Raw genomic sequence first — 16,397 nt, forward strand, 5'->3', positions numbered from 1 at the left:
TTATTGAGATCCTGATTCATGTATTCAGTGACCTTTGTTGGGGTAGCATCAATGACCTCCTGGAGCGCTTGGTCCTCCGTGCCTTCTGTAGAGAATACTTGAGTGAAGTACTGCATGAGCAAACGTTGAATATCTTCAGGTTCAGTTTGCCATGCATTGTGTTCATCCCTCAGTCCCCTAATAGTATTTCGACTTCTCCTGTTGCTAGCCCTCCTGTGAAAATAAGCAGAATTCCTGTCCCCATCTTTTAGCCAAATTGCACGAGATCGTTGTCTCCAATATTTTTCTTGCATGGCAAGAAGACTACTCTGTCGAATATGGAGATTACGCTGCTCTTCATATTGCTCCGTGGAGTAAGGCTGCTTCATTAGATCAAAAAGCTTTTCCTGGATGACTCTTAGCTCAACCTTTTGCTTGTCAAAATCTGTTTGATGCCAGCTTAGCAATTTCATGCCAGCTTGTTTGATTTTATACCCCAACTGTCGAAGTGCATTTCCAGTCGTTGGTGTAGCCCATTCTTGTTGGATAATGGCGTTACATTCCTGATTCCCATACCAAATCTCCTCAAAACGAAACTTTCTAGCACTTCTCCTGCGTAAGGTTCTTTCTATTTTCACCTCTATAAGGAGAGGGCAGTGGTCTGATTCACTAGGATTCATAGTTATTACTCGGCTAAAAGGGAAACGAGCTCGCCATTGCGGGGACTGGAAACCACGATCAAGCCTTTCTTTTGTGAACTTATTGCTCCATGTAAAACAACAGCCTGTAAATTCCATGTCAAGGAGCCCAGCCTGTGCCATGGTGTGTCTAAACCTAGCCATTGCAGCTGCTGCCCTTGGCGGTCCTCCAGATTTATCTTCCTGAATCAGAATCTCATTGAAGTCGCCAGCCATGAGCCATGGCAGTGGACAGTCCTCATCAGCAAGTTGTCTGATCAAATTCCATGTATTTTCTCGTTGGGACCGGCCTGCAAACCCATATATTCCGGTAAACCTCCATAGGTCTTCTCCCGATTTTCCGATGACCGCATCAATGTGATGTGCCGAGGATATATGATCGGAGATCAACGTGTGTATCACTATTCCACAACAGTGCTACTCCTTGTGATTCATCTTGAGACTCGAAACAGAGGCTATCATGAAAACCTAGGCAGAGCACAAGAGCATCGATGGTTCCCTTTTTGGCTAGGGTTTCAGAGAGGAAAATTAGGGTGGGTTTCTTGGCTTGTACGAGATCTATAAGAGCTCGTTGGGTTTCACCATTAACAATACCACGACAATTCCACACGAGGATGTTGCCTTGGAGCATGATAATAGACTTAGTCTGCCGCACCGAGCGGTGGTTATGGTGTCGCACTTGCAGAGCGTTGGCGGCACTTAGGGTCGGGTCATTGACAAACATTCCATTTGTCTATTTGGGTAACAATTGAATCATGAGGATTTGAATTTAAGAATTCAAACCTAATGAAGAAAGCTACTTATGTAAATGCTAATCTAATGAAGGAAGATTTTTTTTAGCATTTAATCTCTACAAAGGTAATTGTCATGCTGCATAATTCCAAAAGCATTTTATCTCATATTCTCAAAAAATAAATAATAATAATAATAATAATAATAATAATAATAATTGGACAAATGTTTTTTATCTTCAAAATAAAAGCAGGCAACATTCCTGGTTTGTTTTCTTTTGCAAAAACTTTCGTCCAAAATTCCCTTCATGGTTCAAATCATGGTGGCAGTACTTCGGTGCAACCGAAATTATTTTGCCTCCACCAATGAAGAGCTTATTCAAATTTTTTCAAGAAAATTGTGAACTTTCTATCATCAAACCCTTTGATGCAATTTTTACTTTTTATGCCTTTCAAAATATTGCATGGATCATCTCGTGGGATATAATTGTATCTCCACCAAATCAAGACCAAGCAATGACACTAATCAGAAGGTTCAAACAGAAGTGGTGGGATGGCTTCACAGTTGATAAGTTCTCTGAAGAGTCCCTCCTCCAATGGTTCAAAACCCATCCTCAATATTGGAAGCAAGGATCAGTAATAATAATAATAATAATAATAATAATAATAATAATAATAATAATAATAATAATAATAATAATAATAATAATAATAGTTAGTGAGAGAGAGACCCACACCTTAGGAAGTTGTGAAGCCAAAAGAGATTAAGCTTAAGTTTCAACTATTTCAAGGTATCTTTATTTCATAATTTTTATATCATGTTTTTACTATCACATTTAAGAAGTAAAATTACTGAATATCAATTTTATCTTAGAAGATTAGAGTTACAACAAAAATTTGTTCAAGGAATATATCCTGTTGTCCTTCTTCCTTGTCCACCAAATAGTTATGAATATGATTGCTACAATTTATATTATATTTCTTCTATGAATTTTAAATGGAGAATTTCAATGATTCAAGGTTTATTAAATTATTATAGAGAAGAACTTTCAAAGTTAACTTGTTAAATGTTTAGAATAAACAAACTTAAAAGAGAAATCACTAGGTACCAAAAACAACTTGAGTTCACCAAATTACAATTAAGGTTTGTAGAAGCCAAATACCCTGTTGTCCTCCCTCCTGTACTACTTGATGCAAAACGTATGTTTACGCTTCCATCAGAATTTTGGGAAATATAATCTACTTGATGGCTTTCTATGGGTTTTGGAGGAACCGAGGAACTGCTTCATCAAGTTTCCACTCAGAGGGTAGCTCGATGTCAGTCCACTTTATCATTTTGGGTATGACAATATTTGACTTTCTCATATCTATTTCTAATAAAAGAGTTTGACCTTTTAGATCTGTAGACTTTGCTTTTGCACTTAACAGAGTATTCATCACTTTGTAGTGAATTCGGTAAATGACAGCCAAGGGTAACACCTGGAGACATGTCATAACCATGTGTTTTGACATTTAAGGTTAAAGCTTTTAAAAGTCCTGGATCATTTAGTGACACAGGAAAGTTTGGAAAACATTCAAAGTGAATAGGTCCATTGCAAAGGCTTGATTCAACTAGTCCTAAAATTGAGTCTTCAAAGTTTCTGTGTCTACAATCACGTAGAGCAACAAAAACAGAGGCTTTGAGACCATTTCTGGTCAAGGGTTGAATTCCTACTTGTACTGCACCTATATGCAGATACTTGTAGTCTTTCTTTTTGTGTTCTGCTAAAGCTTTTTGAGTAAACAATAATAATAATAATAATATGTGTTTCATCAGTATAATTCCGTCTCATACCCTCAATTATACACATCCGAAGTGTTTCATCTTATATTCTCAAAAAAATATAGCAATAATAATAATAATAATAACTTTTTCATCTCCATAGTTCCATCCCATGAAAATTCAAATTGTCATGCTCCACCCTCAATTTCTTAGTTGCCCTGAAAACAATCAACAAAGAAAAGGAATTACAAAAGAAAACGTTAAATAGAAAAGAACAGGACCATGAGTACATCAGTGCACACATCAAATGCAAAAAGTACGAGCTGTGGCCCTAGAAAAGGGGACAAAACCTTGTTGTTATATAGCTTGTGCAGCTAGATAGCTTCTACATTTGCACTATACTCCAAGACAAACACCAGTAAAGAGTAGAGTATTTACAGATCACAAAGATGAAGTAACTTTTTTTTCTTTTGGCCAAAAGATTTTTGGGACAGTTTATATCGCCTTTATATCCACCATTGAGCCAATAAAATTGAGAACTTGTTCCCTTGAATTACTGATTTATAACCAGACTCATACTAAACATAGTGAAACACAGACTCACTTTCAACTAACCACCTAAAGTATATTCAGCAGATGAAACATGAGACAAAGTGGGAACAAGCATACCTTCATATTGCCATATGAGCATTCTTATCCACTCACTCTTTTCAGTATCATTAAGAGACTTCAGTAGAGAAAATTCTTCGGGGTTACCACTCATCAATATGAGTACATCTTTGAAGACTTGCAATTTGCTGAGGTTTGCTACTTTAGAAACCACTTCATGTACATCCTCTCCTTTGAGTTGTGGGGAGACTTGAGCTGCCATAAACTCTTTCAAGGTGTTGGTCACATCACCAATTGCTTGTGCTAGTGGATCCTTTTTCTTTTTCTTATTTGGAGGATGTGATTCACAAGTCGAAGTTGCTGCATGTGTGGCATGTGAATTGGGAGTCACATCACTTTATCTTCTTCTGCTTCAAATTCCATAGTTTCTTCAGCATCTCCAACATCTTCTTCATTTACTTTGATCACCTAATATCTTCTTCATTGCTACTGACATCAGCATTAAATTTAATCAGAAGCATGATATGTCAAGCAATTAACAACCAAAAAAAAGAACAAACAGGTTGCAAAACCAAATAGCTGTACACATTGCATCAACCATATATATAATGTTAATACAAATACTGAAGAGGTCAAACTACCATGTAGAAAAACTTTAATGCAGAATAGAAACAATAAGCCCCATTGATCACACTATTATTCATCCCATATTTGAAGTTTGAATAGTATTCACTACAGAGTGAAAGCATTGCCAGCAAGACTAGGAACTTAGAAAGTGCTACTGGAAGCCACATTCTGCGAAATATGGGTTCACTTTGGACCAACCATGCTCACCGGGTCAATCTCAAATAGCAATTAGCGACTTGGAAGTTATATCTTTGTCAAAGAAAATAAAAGGAGACCCATCAGAGAGAGGTCTAATATGAACCCTATGGCGTGCAGCTCTGAATCTAAAGACTAACCAAAAACTAAACCACCCTATTTTTAGCTCTGAAAACCCAAGAAAAACAAAAGCACTAGAGATTCCACCAATACAGAACACATAGATTTAACGAAGTGAAAACTATGCTCTATCACCAATACAGAACACATAGACTTAACTTCTCATTTACTTTTCTCAGCAATCAAGCAAATTACGAATCAAACTCAAACATTCACCATTGAAATCGAGCAGCATATCGTTTAGCCCAGCTTTCATTATCACTATGGCTGATCAAATTAAGAGATGAACGATCAAATTAAGAGAAGAAAGAAAGACCACCTTCACCAAATCTCACACCAACCGAAGCCCAACCTCTGCGATTTGTAGAGAAGACGAGATCAGGAGAGAAAGCGAGCTCCGCTATTTTGAAAACGAGCTCCGCTAGTTTGAAAGCGAGAGAGAAAGAGATTTGAAATAACTAGGGTACCCTAGGTATTTAGAATCTCCCTATTTTGTTTAATGAAATCAGTGGGCTGATTTCATCAAATCCAAATCTTTGATGCAAAATTTGTACCAAACGAGCTACTTTGTATTTGGGCCTTCCAAATCCAAATCCACATTCTTAAATCCCTATATCCAAACAGGCCCTAACAAGATTTAAAACACTAAGGATTGTTGATTAGTTGGAGTAAGAGTCGTTTTGGGAATCTGCAAGATGATATAAAAAAATAAGTGCGACATATGCTTTTCTGTTTTTTACTATAACTCTCTCTCCTCTCCTCCATCTGAGGACAAAGTTACGTTAGAAAATACACTGCATGATCTGATACAAAAAGAATAGATTTTTTGGCAGTAACGTTCTAGAGTCTTATGGTTGGCAGAAGGGGATGTGAAATCAAAATACTTCCATCAAAAGCAGGGACGGAGCCAGGAATTTGAAATATCTTGGGCTAAATTTACCTTATGAACTTCATTTAAAAAAATTAACCACAATGTTTTTTTTCTTTCATAAAATTCTTCAATGTGTAATGGGCAAGGGATGTGTAAAATAATATAAATATGTTAAAAATAAAATCACTAGCACTGTATAAATGATTATAAAAGAAAAACAACATGGTCCGAAAATGTGATGAATGCTCCAAATTTGCATTTATATATTGGTTAAGATTTTTTTTTTTTTTTGTGAATAAGATGTAAGTAAATATTTTACAAATGATAAAAATGTAAGTAAATATTTTACAAATGATAAAAATAGTAAGATTATGGGACAATTAACACATAATTAAATAGACTTTCATCTAATTGGTGGGAAACGTAGGATGAATTATGATTGAATAAAAATAGAATGTTTTTTTTTTATTAACTGGGCTATATACTGAGAAATTATGGGTTTACATAACTTACAAATGTATAGCCCAACCCACATGACCCTTGTCCTTGATCAAAAGGCAATTAATCGGAGGAAAAAGAATACTTTGAAGAGTCTTTTTAATGAAAGTGTGTGGTGCACTGAAGTATCAACCCTGCAAGATATTGTCTCCATTATTTTGATAATTTGTTCACAACATCAAGGCCGGCTATTGGTGATGGTGTTTTTGAGTTTTATTACCATGATAGTGTTCGACGAGGTGAGCTGGGGTTTAAACAATGAGATCGCAGGGTGGAAGTCTCAAGAGATCCGAAGAGAATGCATCATTCCAAGGCGCCAAGTCCTGATGGATTTTCTGGCGTGGTCAATGTAGTAAAGCAGTTTTTAAATTAGAAGATAAACACGTTGAGGGTGATATATTCTACACATCCCATTTTGACAGAGAATTGCCAAACTCTGACATCCTGCATCTGCTCCCCATGGACTCTCATCTTGTTTGCCATTAACATCACCCTTGAGAAGTATTCTGACACTCCTTCACCGGATTTCATCTCTAGGGTTTCGAATTCTCTTATGAGAGCTTGAAGGTGTGACCTCTTGACTCTTGCATTCCCTTTGAACTTTTTCTTCATAGAGTCCCAGATTTGCTTGGAGGTATCTTTCTGGAGTATGGTCTCCAGAATTGTTCGATCTATGGCCTGGAAGAGATAATTCTTCACTTTCAGATCTTTCAGCTTTATCTCCTCTAGCTTTCGCCGTTGTGCTTCTGTGACTTCTGCTTCATTCTCTGGCTCAGCATATCATGTCTCCACGAGAATCCAGTATTCTTTCAATCTGAGAAAATTCTCCATGAGCATGGCCCAATGGTCGTAGTGGCCATCAAACTTAGGTATTGCAGGCTGGTGTAATTACAGAATGGGTACTTATGCCACTATTTAAAGTGATAAGAAATCTGGCCAACAACTTTAACTTATGGTTTAGGATTCCAGAGTGTGGTTTCAGTCCTAAATTTGGATTGCAGAATAACTTCGATCCTAATCGAAACCACTAATCAAATCGCAACAAGGTTATGACTTTCTCAATTTACCAAACCATCAACAAAAGCTAAAAGCATCACACACAAACACCAAATCTGTTGACGCAGTAAAACCCTTAGAGAAGGGAAACAACTGCGGGCACTATGCCGGTAACAAATCCACTATAAGAAATCAGTACATAAAGAACTTACAGATGCTCAATCTACCTAGACTCAATCTAGAAGGCAGCTCTGTCTTTGCTTTGCTACTGACTTCACCAGCTGAACTTGTAACTCCTTTGTCAATCTTCAGATGGCACAACTCCCACAACATCGTCAATCATCTCAATTCTCAAGGCACAAAGACATGTATGCAACACACAAGAAGACATACACAGATGGTGTTTTAAAGATATGGTTTTCTGGGCTTGACAATACTTTGGAAGCTAGACATGGAACAGCTTACCAAGACATTATCAGAGAAGATTTTGGCTCAATGCATTTCTGGAGAGATCTGAGGATGAGAGAAACCGATAAGGAACAGTGCTCTCTGGATGCAAGTCTATGGCTAGCTGAGAGTGAGAACCTATTTATATGGAAAGACCCGAGCTAGGGCTGACTGGATATGTGTAATAAAGATAACTCACTTGATTAAGATCAGACACATTAAATGAAGCAAGCTTAAAACATGCTGCCAGCTCAGCTCAGACACACAGGATTGAAATGCAGGTCTCATCCTAATCTAGGATAGATATGAACCTTCAATCCTAAAAACAGCAAGCAATATGAATGCAATTTATACCTGATGATGTTTAGGAGGGAAGATCCATAGAACTTGAAGCACAACATTCTTCTGAAGATCAAAGAGACAGAGACTAAAAACTAGATACAAGAGTCTTAGATAATGAGCTAGGAAATGCCAATTACAAAACATATTTTGCACTAACAGCTGGACAAAGCTGCCTCCTGCAGTTGACATCTCTTGTTCACTCTTTCTCACCTTCTGTTTCTCTCTTTCTCACCTTCGTTAGGAAACTGCAGTTCCTAACCACACTCTATCAGGCCCCTTGAGGGAGCTCTGATACCAGATTATTACTAAGTTTGAATTGATAACACAAACTCGGTATCAAAATGGGAGAATGACTTAAGTTTTATTGAACAACAGTTTTAGGCCATATAGCCTTACATGAAACCCTAACAGAAAGATTAAAAGCAGCCCATGTTATCAACTAACTTGGTAGATGTGCAATGCAAAAGTCAAAACAATAACTGCACTACCCTAACAAATAGGTAGGCTATTAACATAATCATAAACTCTACCTGAAAAACCCTAAAATCCTGACAGCCACATCGATAACCTAAAAAGCCATTATTACTTATTCGGAAGCAAACCAATTTCCATCTTTGGACTCGAAAACCATTTCTGGAATGTTCACCATCTGGGGCTGGGTGCTTAGCACGTTCTAGATTTTCTCCCTCCTGCACAAAGAGAGAAATGGAACCTAGGACCCAGTGACCGAACAAACCGCCCTCTCGATTCGACCACAACCCCAGTATGCTTCCTCACCAGCACTACATTAGGCAGCACCCGAAGAACCTTCCTCTCCGAGTCGTAACCCCTAAGGCCATATCAATGAGCCTAAAAATAGCATTGCTCTCCGAGCAAGAGAAATATGAGCTCGGGTTTGGCTAAACATGATAGAGTGAAATAATGAGAAAGAGAGGGTGGCTGGTGTTATCTAGGAAAGAGGTTTTCTTATCGGGATCAAGTTATGGGATAAATTGAATTACATTGAAAATGTTAGTATACTAAGCACACATATAAACAAACAGTTTCCCTAATTTCTTAATTAAGGAGAGTATTTGGACTTCCAAGTCTAATAGGTGTGTGTTAGTCAAGCCTTGTAATTGTCTTCTTGAGTCAAGTTCTTGGGTTAATATAGATGAGGCTAAGCACAAACTCAGCAAATTCAGCAAAAGTAAATTGACAGAAAATACATAAGAGCGCAATATCAATTGCAAATTGAGCGAGAATGGCGGGTGCTTGAGGCTTAGGGCAATGTTGAGCAGAGAGTTTTTGGTTTGCAATTTCATTATCTTGCGATATGAGTTGGAAAATCATACGAGCAAGACGTGAAAAGATTGATGTATAATAATATTTTTTAACTTTAGATATTCGTGTTCGGATAACCACAGTGAGTCCGACATACAAGAGCCATGCTAGGGAGAGAAATTTGAGAGAAAAAAAAAAAAAAAAAAGATAGAGAAAAGAGAAGTAGCTAGAGACACAGACATGGACTGAATTGCATTATTATTCGCGGCTTATACCCACCGAAAATACATTAATAATTTTTTTTATATTAAAGATGACGTAAGTTAATGTAATAATTGAATGACGTTTTTAAGGGAAATCATATATTTGCTCAAATGTGACCCCGATAACCGTTCGTTCATTGGAGGGACAAATATGGAAAAATTAGGAATTCACATAGGGGAGATTCAAATTTAGCCTTACGTACTACGTATGAGGTCAAGGCAGGAATTTTGAAATCCCGCAAAAAGAGGCAGAGAGACTCTCTCTGATTTCACGAGTCACACACATGAGCTTTTGGCTAAAAAAAGCCTCAAAAGCGCCTTCCTCTCTCTCTCTCTCTTTTTCTCTCTTCTGCTGCAACTAATAAGTTTTACTCTCTCTCTATCTATCTATCTACTGAGCCACTGCCACCTCTCTCTCTCTCTTTCTCTATCCAAAGATTTGTTTGTTTTTAAGCCGTAAATAAATATGATTGAAAATCCAATGCTCCTCCAGATCCCAAATCCGCGGTTTTGAATCGCATTTCTAGGCGCATTGGATTTGGAGGAGAGATAGAGAGAGAAGATGGGATCGAGCGGCAGCAAAGCCACGTCGTCGTCGTCCGGCGATACTGGTCGGAGGCGGCGATCCAAATCCATCGCCGGCAGAGTGTTCCGCTCGTCTTGTCTCGGAATCAAATCTCGATCTCGCCACGCCGACGATGACGAGCAGGTCACTCTTTCTCGCTTTAATTCAAAGATATGCATGTGATTCTAGATTTTAATGGACTTATCTTACGGAATGCCATAGAAATTTGTGTTGGATTTTGAAGCATGAACGCAAATTTGGTTGGAATCGTTTTTGAATTTTCATTGGCAATTTGATGTGGTTTTTTTTTGTGAAATGGTGGTTTCCTATAGGATCACATTGTTCAGGTCAATTAGTCTTTGGTAGCCCCATTGATTGCCTTTGGGGCCCCATTGATTGGAAATTTTGTTCTCTGAAGTTGTTTTGGTCAACTAGTTTTCGATTTTCATTCGCTGGATTACTTAGAGTTCTCGACACCAGATTGGCTGTCAAGGTCAGTGCCCTCAGTGGAGGAGTTTAAAGCATGGTCAAGATAAACGTTTTCAAAAGTTTTGGTGTGGAAACCATTTGTCGTCTTTTAGTTAGTGTATCGATCACGCTTGAAGAATTTACATATGCATCAAATCCAAAATTATATCCTATTATTATTGCCACTCTAAACTGTATACGGAAGCCATATTATACGAGTAAGAAATGTTTTTGAATTCAAGCCATATATATGGAGGCTTTTTACTAATTCTGATGCAAATCGCATATGCACTTCCAGCTAGACTAAATTAAACCCACAATAGAATACAATGTCAAACTCAAGTATATCATATAAGACATATATTCTTCCAAGAGAGGCCTATTGATGAAAATGTTTAACAGCCACCAACAAGTTTGCACTATAGAGCCTTGTGTTCTAACTTGGATCCTCCTTTTCAAATGTAGTCCGTGGCTAATCTTTCTAATAAGGGGTTATTTATAACTTTCATCTATTTAACTGATGTGGGGCTAATTGGACAGCAGTTATTTACTGACAGTTGTGCAACTCATGGTGTAGGTCTGTGAACATCGGAACAAAGGAAGTAGAATTATTGCTCCTTGCACAAACCAGACCGTCACAGAGCAGGATCGTGCAAAGGAGTATTTCGGAAAGGTTAACATTGAACAATCTGATGAAATGCCTTGTATATCTTCAAACGCTGAACTCAATGAATGGGGTGATGCTAGCATCACTGATACTGTCTCCAGAACTGGTCCCGGCTCTGCTCAAGATTCTGCTGCTCCATCTTTGAATCCTTCAAGTCGTTTCCTTTCCCGTTTTAGTTTTGTTCCTGGCAATGTAAGCTTCAGGCTAAGCCGAGCAACCAGTTTGGGGTCAGCCGGGTCTTATCCTGTATCATCAACAAGTGTCACAGTATTGAATAATGATGATGACCTACATCTGCAAACGGGACCTTCTGCCAGTTTGGTTGGTAGAGATGAAAGTCGAGAAGGTTGTGAATTTCTTCCAGAATCACTGGTTAATAGGACTCCTACACATTTTTTTGAAGACACTTCTGGTAGTTTAGGATTAAATAATGTGGAATCTGGTTTTTCTGACAATTTGCAAGATAATCAGACAAATTCTTCTATACAAGATGGCAGAAATGCTAATGGTAGAATAATAGGGGTACTTAACAGATACCCAGGATCTCAGGAACCTGTAGAACGAAATGTTCGTTTTAGCAGAACCTTAAGTGTTGGGAGACTTCGTGACAGGGTTCTTCGTCGATCATCTTTGTCTGATTTAGCATTTTCTTCTTTGCAACAAGAGGGAGAAGTGAGAGATACAAATCAGGGGGATGATACAGGGACATTGGCACCTGAAAGTAGTGTTGTAAATTTGCAAAATGGGTCTGGTTATCCTGCATCCAATATGTCGAATTCATTGTTTAGCAACCAAGACTATGAGGCGGAAACAATAAGACCTCGAGAAGCCAGGTATCATGATCTACTCGAACACAGATCAAATTTCCTCGAGCGGAGGAGAAGAATTAGATCTCAGGTTTGTATATATTCCTGTTCCGAGTAACTTTTGATACTTTGGGGTAAGATTGAGTATTGAATAATGTATAGCCCACAGTCATGTGATTTTCTATTTGATCACAGGTCTGTAATTTCTGTGCAGAGTTTAAATTAACTGCCTTATGCCTACTTTAATCCCATATGTGGATGGTCTTGGTGCGCCAACCAGTTGGCTGCCTTTCTATGGACATTTTTAAATTTATTGTTCCTGGTGGTTGGTTTTTGATATAGAACTATAGACTGTGCTTAAAGGCATCATCTAAACTTATTCATGCTATGTAACTCTTAACTATCTGTTCTCGAGATGTTTTCCCATGCCTTCTGTTTTCCATTATGAACTTAAAGGCAGCATCTAAACTTATTCATGCTGTGTAACTCTTAACTATCTGTGCTCGAGATGTTTTCCCATGCCTTCTGTTTTCCATTATGAACTTAAAGGCAGCATCTAAACTTATTCATGCTGCGTAACTCTTAACTATCTGTTCTCGAGATGTTTTCCCATGCCTTCTGTTTTCCATTATGAACTTTATAATTTTAGATGTTACTCATTTGGTCATCTGATACACACGCCACTTGTTGCAGGTTCGTGCACTTCAGCGGTTAGGGAGCCGTTTTGAAAATGTGTCTGGACATGAGAGGTCTTGTATATTATCTGGTCAGCAGAGAACCGGTCGGTGTACATGTCGTTCAAGTAACCGAGATGCCCATCCAAATGATAACAGCAGTGCTAGGGCAAGCATATCCCGAATTGTTATGTTGGCTGAGGCTTTGTTTGAGGTAAGGTTAATGTATATGATTACAGTATCCTCAGCCATTCTTATTGCATAAGTTGAACCCTTTATACTTAATTTAATTAGGTTCTGGATGAAATTCACCAGCAATCTGTGGTTTTATCCTCCCGACCTTCTGTTTCTTCAATTGGATCTGTTCCTGCACCTAATGAAGTTGTAGAATCTTTGCCTGTCAAATTATTTTCCAAGTTGCAAAAACATCAGCATGAAGAGGCTGCGCAGTAAGTATCTTACTTGGTTTATCTACTAGATAACATTCAATTTACTGTAGATTCTGCGGACAGGTTGCTTTAGTTCTATTTTTGTGTTCCCTGATTACAAGACTTTTTCTGTCTTGCATTGTTTTGATGAGAGGCAGTGGCATTTTCAAATTGTGCTAGTGATTGACACATTCCAATTAATTTAGCCAAGGACATTTTTCCTTTACATGCTCTAGACACTGAAAATTGTAGGATATGTAAACAATAATTTTAGTTAGTTTACCAAGTCAGTAGCTTCTTTTTCTTTTTCATTATTATTTTCTTAAATCTGGTAACTTGAGCTACGTTCTTAGTTTTGTCTTGTGTGAGCTTGTAGTCATGACTTGATGTTGATACAAACATTAATAAGACTGTTGGTGTTTTAGTTTTTTTGTTTGATGCAACCAATTTAGCTAGTTTAGGTACACACAATAATAGGGCTTTCATCATGAGTGGCTAGTTCATAGCAAAACGCAACCGATCAATTACGTACCTGGACACAAAAAGTGATTAATTTAATACCCAGATTCACAAGATTAGATTAAAAAAAAAAAAGGTACGTCCCTGAACCCTAGCAAACTTTGAGAGGCCGGAAAGTCTATCAAACAGTTATATACGTTTGAGGTATTCAACCCCAGACCATACGGGATTCCCAGGGACCTCAGGACTTGACTAAATTCTAGTTGGTAAATGATTCATCCAGAAAGAGCCAATACAACAGCTTAATGCCAGAGTTTCAGCTTTCCTAACTCCCCTCCCAAAAAAAACATTCCTCTAGTCTCAGCAGCTTCTTGCAACCACCCTTGTGACTTTGGGTTATGATCATATCTGCATCTCTCTTTCTACATCTCAACCTTAGTTTTTATGAAAAGAAATGAGGCAGTGCTTTGGAAGTAGCTTTGGTGATTGCAAAGAAAGAGATTCTTTATGGTATGCTGCATTAGAAGTAAATACTGGCTCTAAGAAAACGGCTGGTATACCAATATTGTGATTCAAGGCTTTAGTCGAAGCCCATGGAAAGATATATCACAAGGCATCAATTCATTTCCTACTTTGTTGCAAGTTTCTCGTGCGTAATGAGGAAAGAGTGAGGTTCAGTAACAGTTACTGACTTGTATAGCATGTGGATGTTATCTAAACTTGCATTCAGTGGTAGTAGAAACTTTGGAATTGTATTGAAATAGGGTAGCTGGAGGTGTATTATCTATCTCTTTTGATAAACAGTTTTTTTTTTTTTTTTCTCTTTCAAAGACGATTTTTGGGACGTGGTTGCAGTGTCTTCATTTACTCTTTCCGTTTCTTTTAATGATTTTGATTGAGAACAAGATCGTAAAATGCCTTTTGTTTATATTGTGGCACTATCTTAATTTCTTTGCTTTTGGTATCCTCTAATCTACCAGATGCTACATATGCCTTGTGGAGTATGAAGAAGGAGATGAAATGCGGATACTGCCTTGTAATCATGAATTTCATAAAGCTTGTATTGACAAGTGGCTCAAGGAGATTCACAGGTTTGGAATAGAGACATGAATATATATATATATATATATATATATATATATATATATATATATATATATATATATATATGAATCTTCTACTGCGACTAATATCACTGAAGACATACTTGATTGCATAGCACATTTTGAGATGTATAATTTTCTTTTCCGTAGGAGCTGGCTTAGAAAAGATATGAGAGATGATTATCAGTCCATTCTTGTTCAATATATGTTATTGATCTCTAGTCCATTAGCATAAGATCAAGATATGATGATGCTTGTTTCTGACATTTTGATCCCTCTAATACTGGAAAATTGCTATCTTATATTTGGTATGCAGGGTATGCCCACTTTGTCGCCGGGATATCTGCAGATCGACCTCTGAAGAGAACTAAGAGGGGTGATTTTGCACTCTGCCTCCGAAGACCTGCGTTGATGGATTATTGAGCAATGATATGCTTTCTACCTGGGAAACAAAAACTGTTAGAATTGTATAATTCCTTTTGAAGTTCCGTCCTTTTCTGCTTGTATCATCATGGCTGCTTGCCATTAATTGCTTTCATTGCAAAGTGTAACATGGAACATTAGTAGAAACGGACTGAACTGCAAGTAATCTCCATCGTGGGAAGGCAGAGACTGTGAGGGGGGAAAGAGAGAGACGGAGAGAGAGAGAAAGAGGGAGTGAAAGAGGCTATGTCGTTGTATCTAAAATTCTGTGCATTGATCCTGATTCTAAAGGGTTTTGGTTTTGTTCTTAATGGAAGCACATATTATGTCGGCCAAAATTTGATGTCTGTTAAGTAACTCCGTACTATTTTTCTGTTCGTAAAATCAAATCACACTGAATTTGGTCATATTATTGGCTGTTTGGCAAGTCCACACAAATCACTCTACCATATAAAATCGAAATGCTAGATTCCCATATAAAACTCAAATTCTCTCCACTCTTCCGTTGTGTTCTTCCCCTTCCCAAATTGATCAAATAAATTCTCAAAACCATCTAAACTCAATTCAACCATTACATCAAACACCATCCACCCAAACTTCAACTTCAATCTCTCAAATCTCATGCCATCGATCGACCTCTGCAAATCCAAACACCCAACCCCAGATGCAGGAACCTGAGAATACTATCGTTCCATTGTCTGCAACAACAACAAAAAAGATCCAAAGAGTTGAAACAATCCCACCAAAATTCAAAACAAACAAGTCGAAGCGAAGTCAATTTCTTCTACAACATCTGAGGAAAGTGTGGGAACACTTCTCAAAGTTTGACAGACCTATCATGAACACCATTGATGGAAAGCAAGTTGAGGTTGGTACTCGAAAAAGAGCCAAGTGTAACTACTGTTAGGGAAATGGTACTAGTACTCTTAGGAGACATCTAGAAGATTTATGCAAAATTTATCCGGGTAGAGTTGATTTAGAAAAAGGGCGGCAAGTTTTTACTTCTTCTGATAATAAAGCAGTAGTGATGACAAAGTGAACTCAAGAACTTGTAGGAAAGCAGGTACTGAGATGATATAGTTATGGACCTATGGATGAACTCTCTTTCAGTAAAACTGAAAGGAACGGATTTAGGCATGTTCAGTTGCTCACCCTAGGTTTGAGGTATACCATCTAGGAGGGTGATAGTTAAAATGTTTTTGCCAATGTATGATGCGAAAAATAAAGCTTAAGAAGAAATTGAGGTCTTACTGTGTTTGCTTAATTAACAACTGATACACAAATATCCATTCACAATATAAATTACATGGTATTAACTGCCCATATTATTTATGGTGGTTGAAATAAGAATACGTAACTAATTTTGTGTTATTCTTAATTACCAGGGCATTAGTATAGGAAAG

The 16,397-nt window shown here is 37.7% G+C and overlaps 1 protein-coding gene and 1 long non-coding RNA gene across 3 annotated transcripts; one reads left to right on the forward strand and one right to left on the reverse strand.

Moving 5' to 3' along the window:
• Positions 1-3,216: 3,216 nt before the first annotated feature.
• LOC133707446 (uncharacterized) lies at positions 3,217-5,175 on the reverse strand. Its single transcript, XR_009845120.1, has 3 exons — positions 5,041-5,175; positions 3,840-4,265; positions 3,217-3,388 (listed from the first exon to the last, which is right to left on the reverse strand). It is a non-coding gene; the product is annotated as an uncharacterized LOC133707446 (long non-coding RNA).
• A 4,502-nt stretch (positions 5,176-9,677) lies between these two features.
• LOC133746428 (uncharacterized) lies at positions 9,678-15,376 on the forward strand. 2 transcript variants are annotated; one of them, XM_062174618.1, is made up of 6 exons: positions 9,678-10,110; positions 11,012-11,998; positions 12,601-12,795; positions 12,897-13,030; positions 14,449-14,559; positions 14,888-15,376. In XM_062174618.1, the coding sequence occupies exons 1-6, from the start codon at positions 9,964-9,966 to the stop codon at positions 14,940-14,942; spliced, it is 1,629 nt and encodes a 542-aa protein (XP_062030602.1). In that variant the 5' UTR covers positions 9,678-9,963; the 3' UTR covers positions 14,943-15,376. The 2 variants fall into 2 exon arrangements, with proteins under 2 accessions (XP_062030602.1, XP_062030601.1); XM_062174617.1 differs by having other exon boundaries at positions 9,682-10,110; positions 12,876-13,030.
• Positions 15,377-16,397: the final 1,021 nt, after the last annotated feature.

The sequence above is a fragment of the Rosa rugosa genome, chromosome 4 (genome assembly GCF_958449725.1).
Source record: "Rosa rugosa chromosome 4, drRosRugo1.1, whole genome shotgun sequence".
NCBI lineage: Eukaryota > Viridiplantae > Streptophyta > Magnoliopsida > Rosales > Rosaceae > Rosa > Rosa rugosa.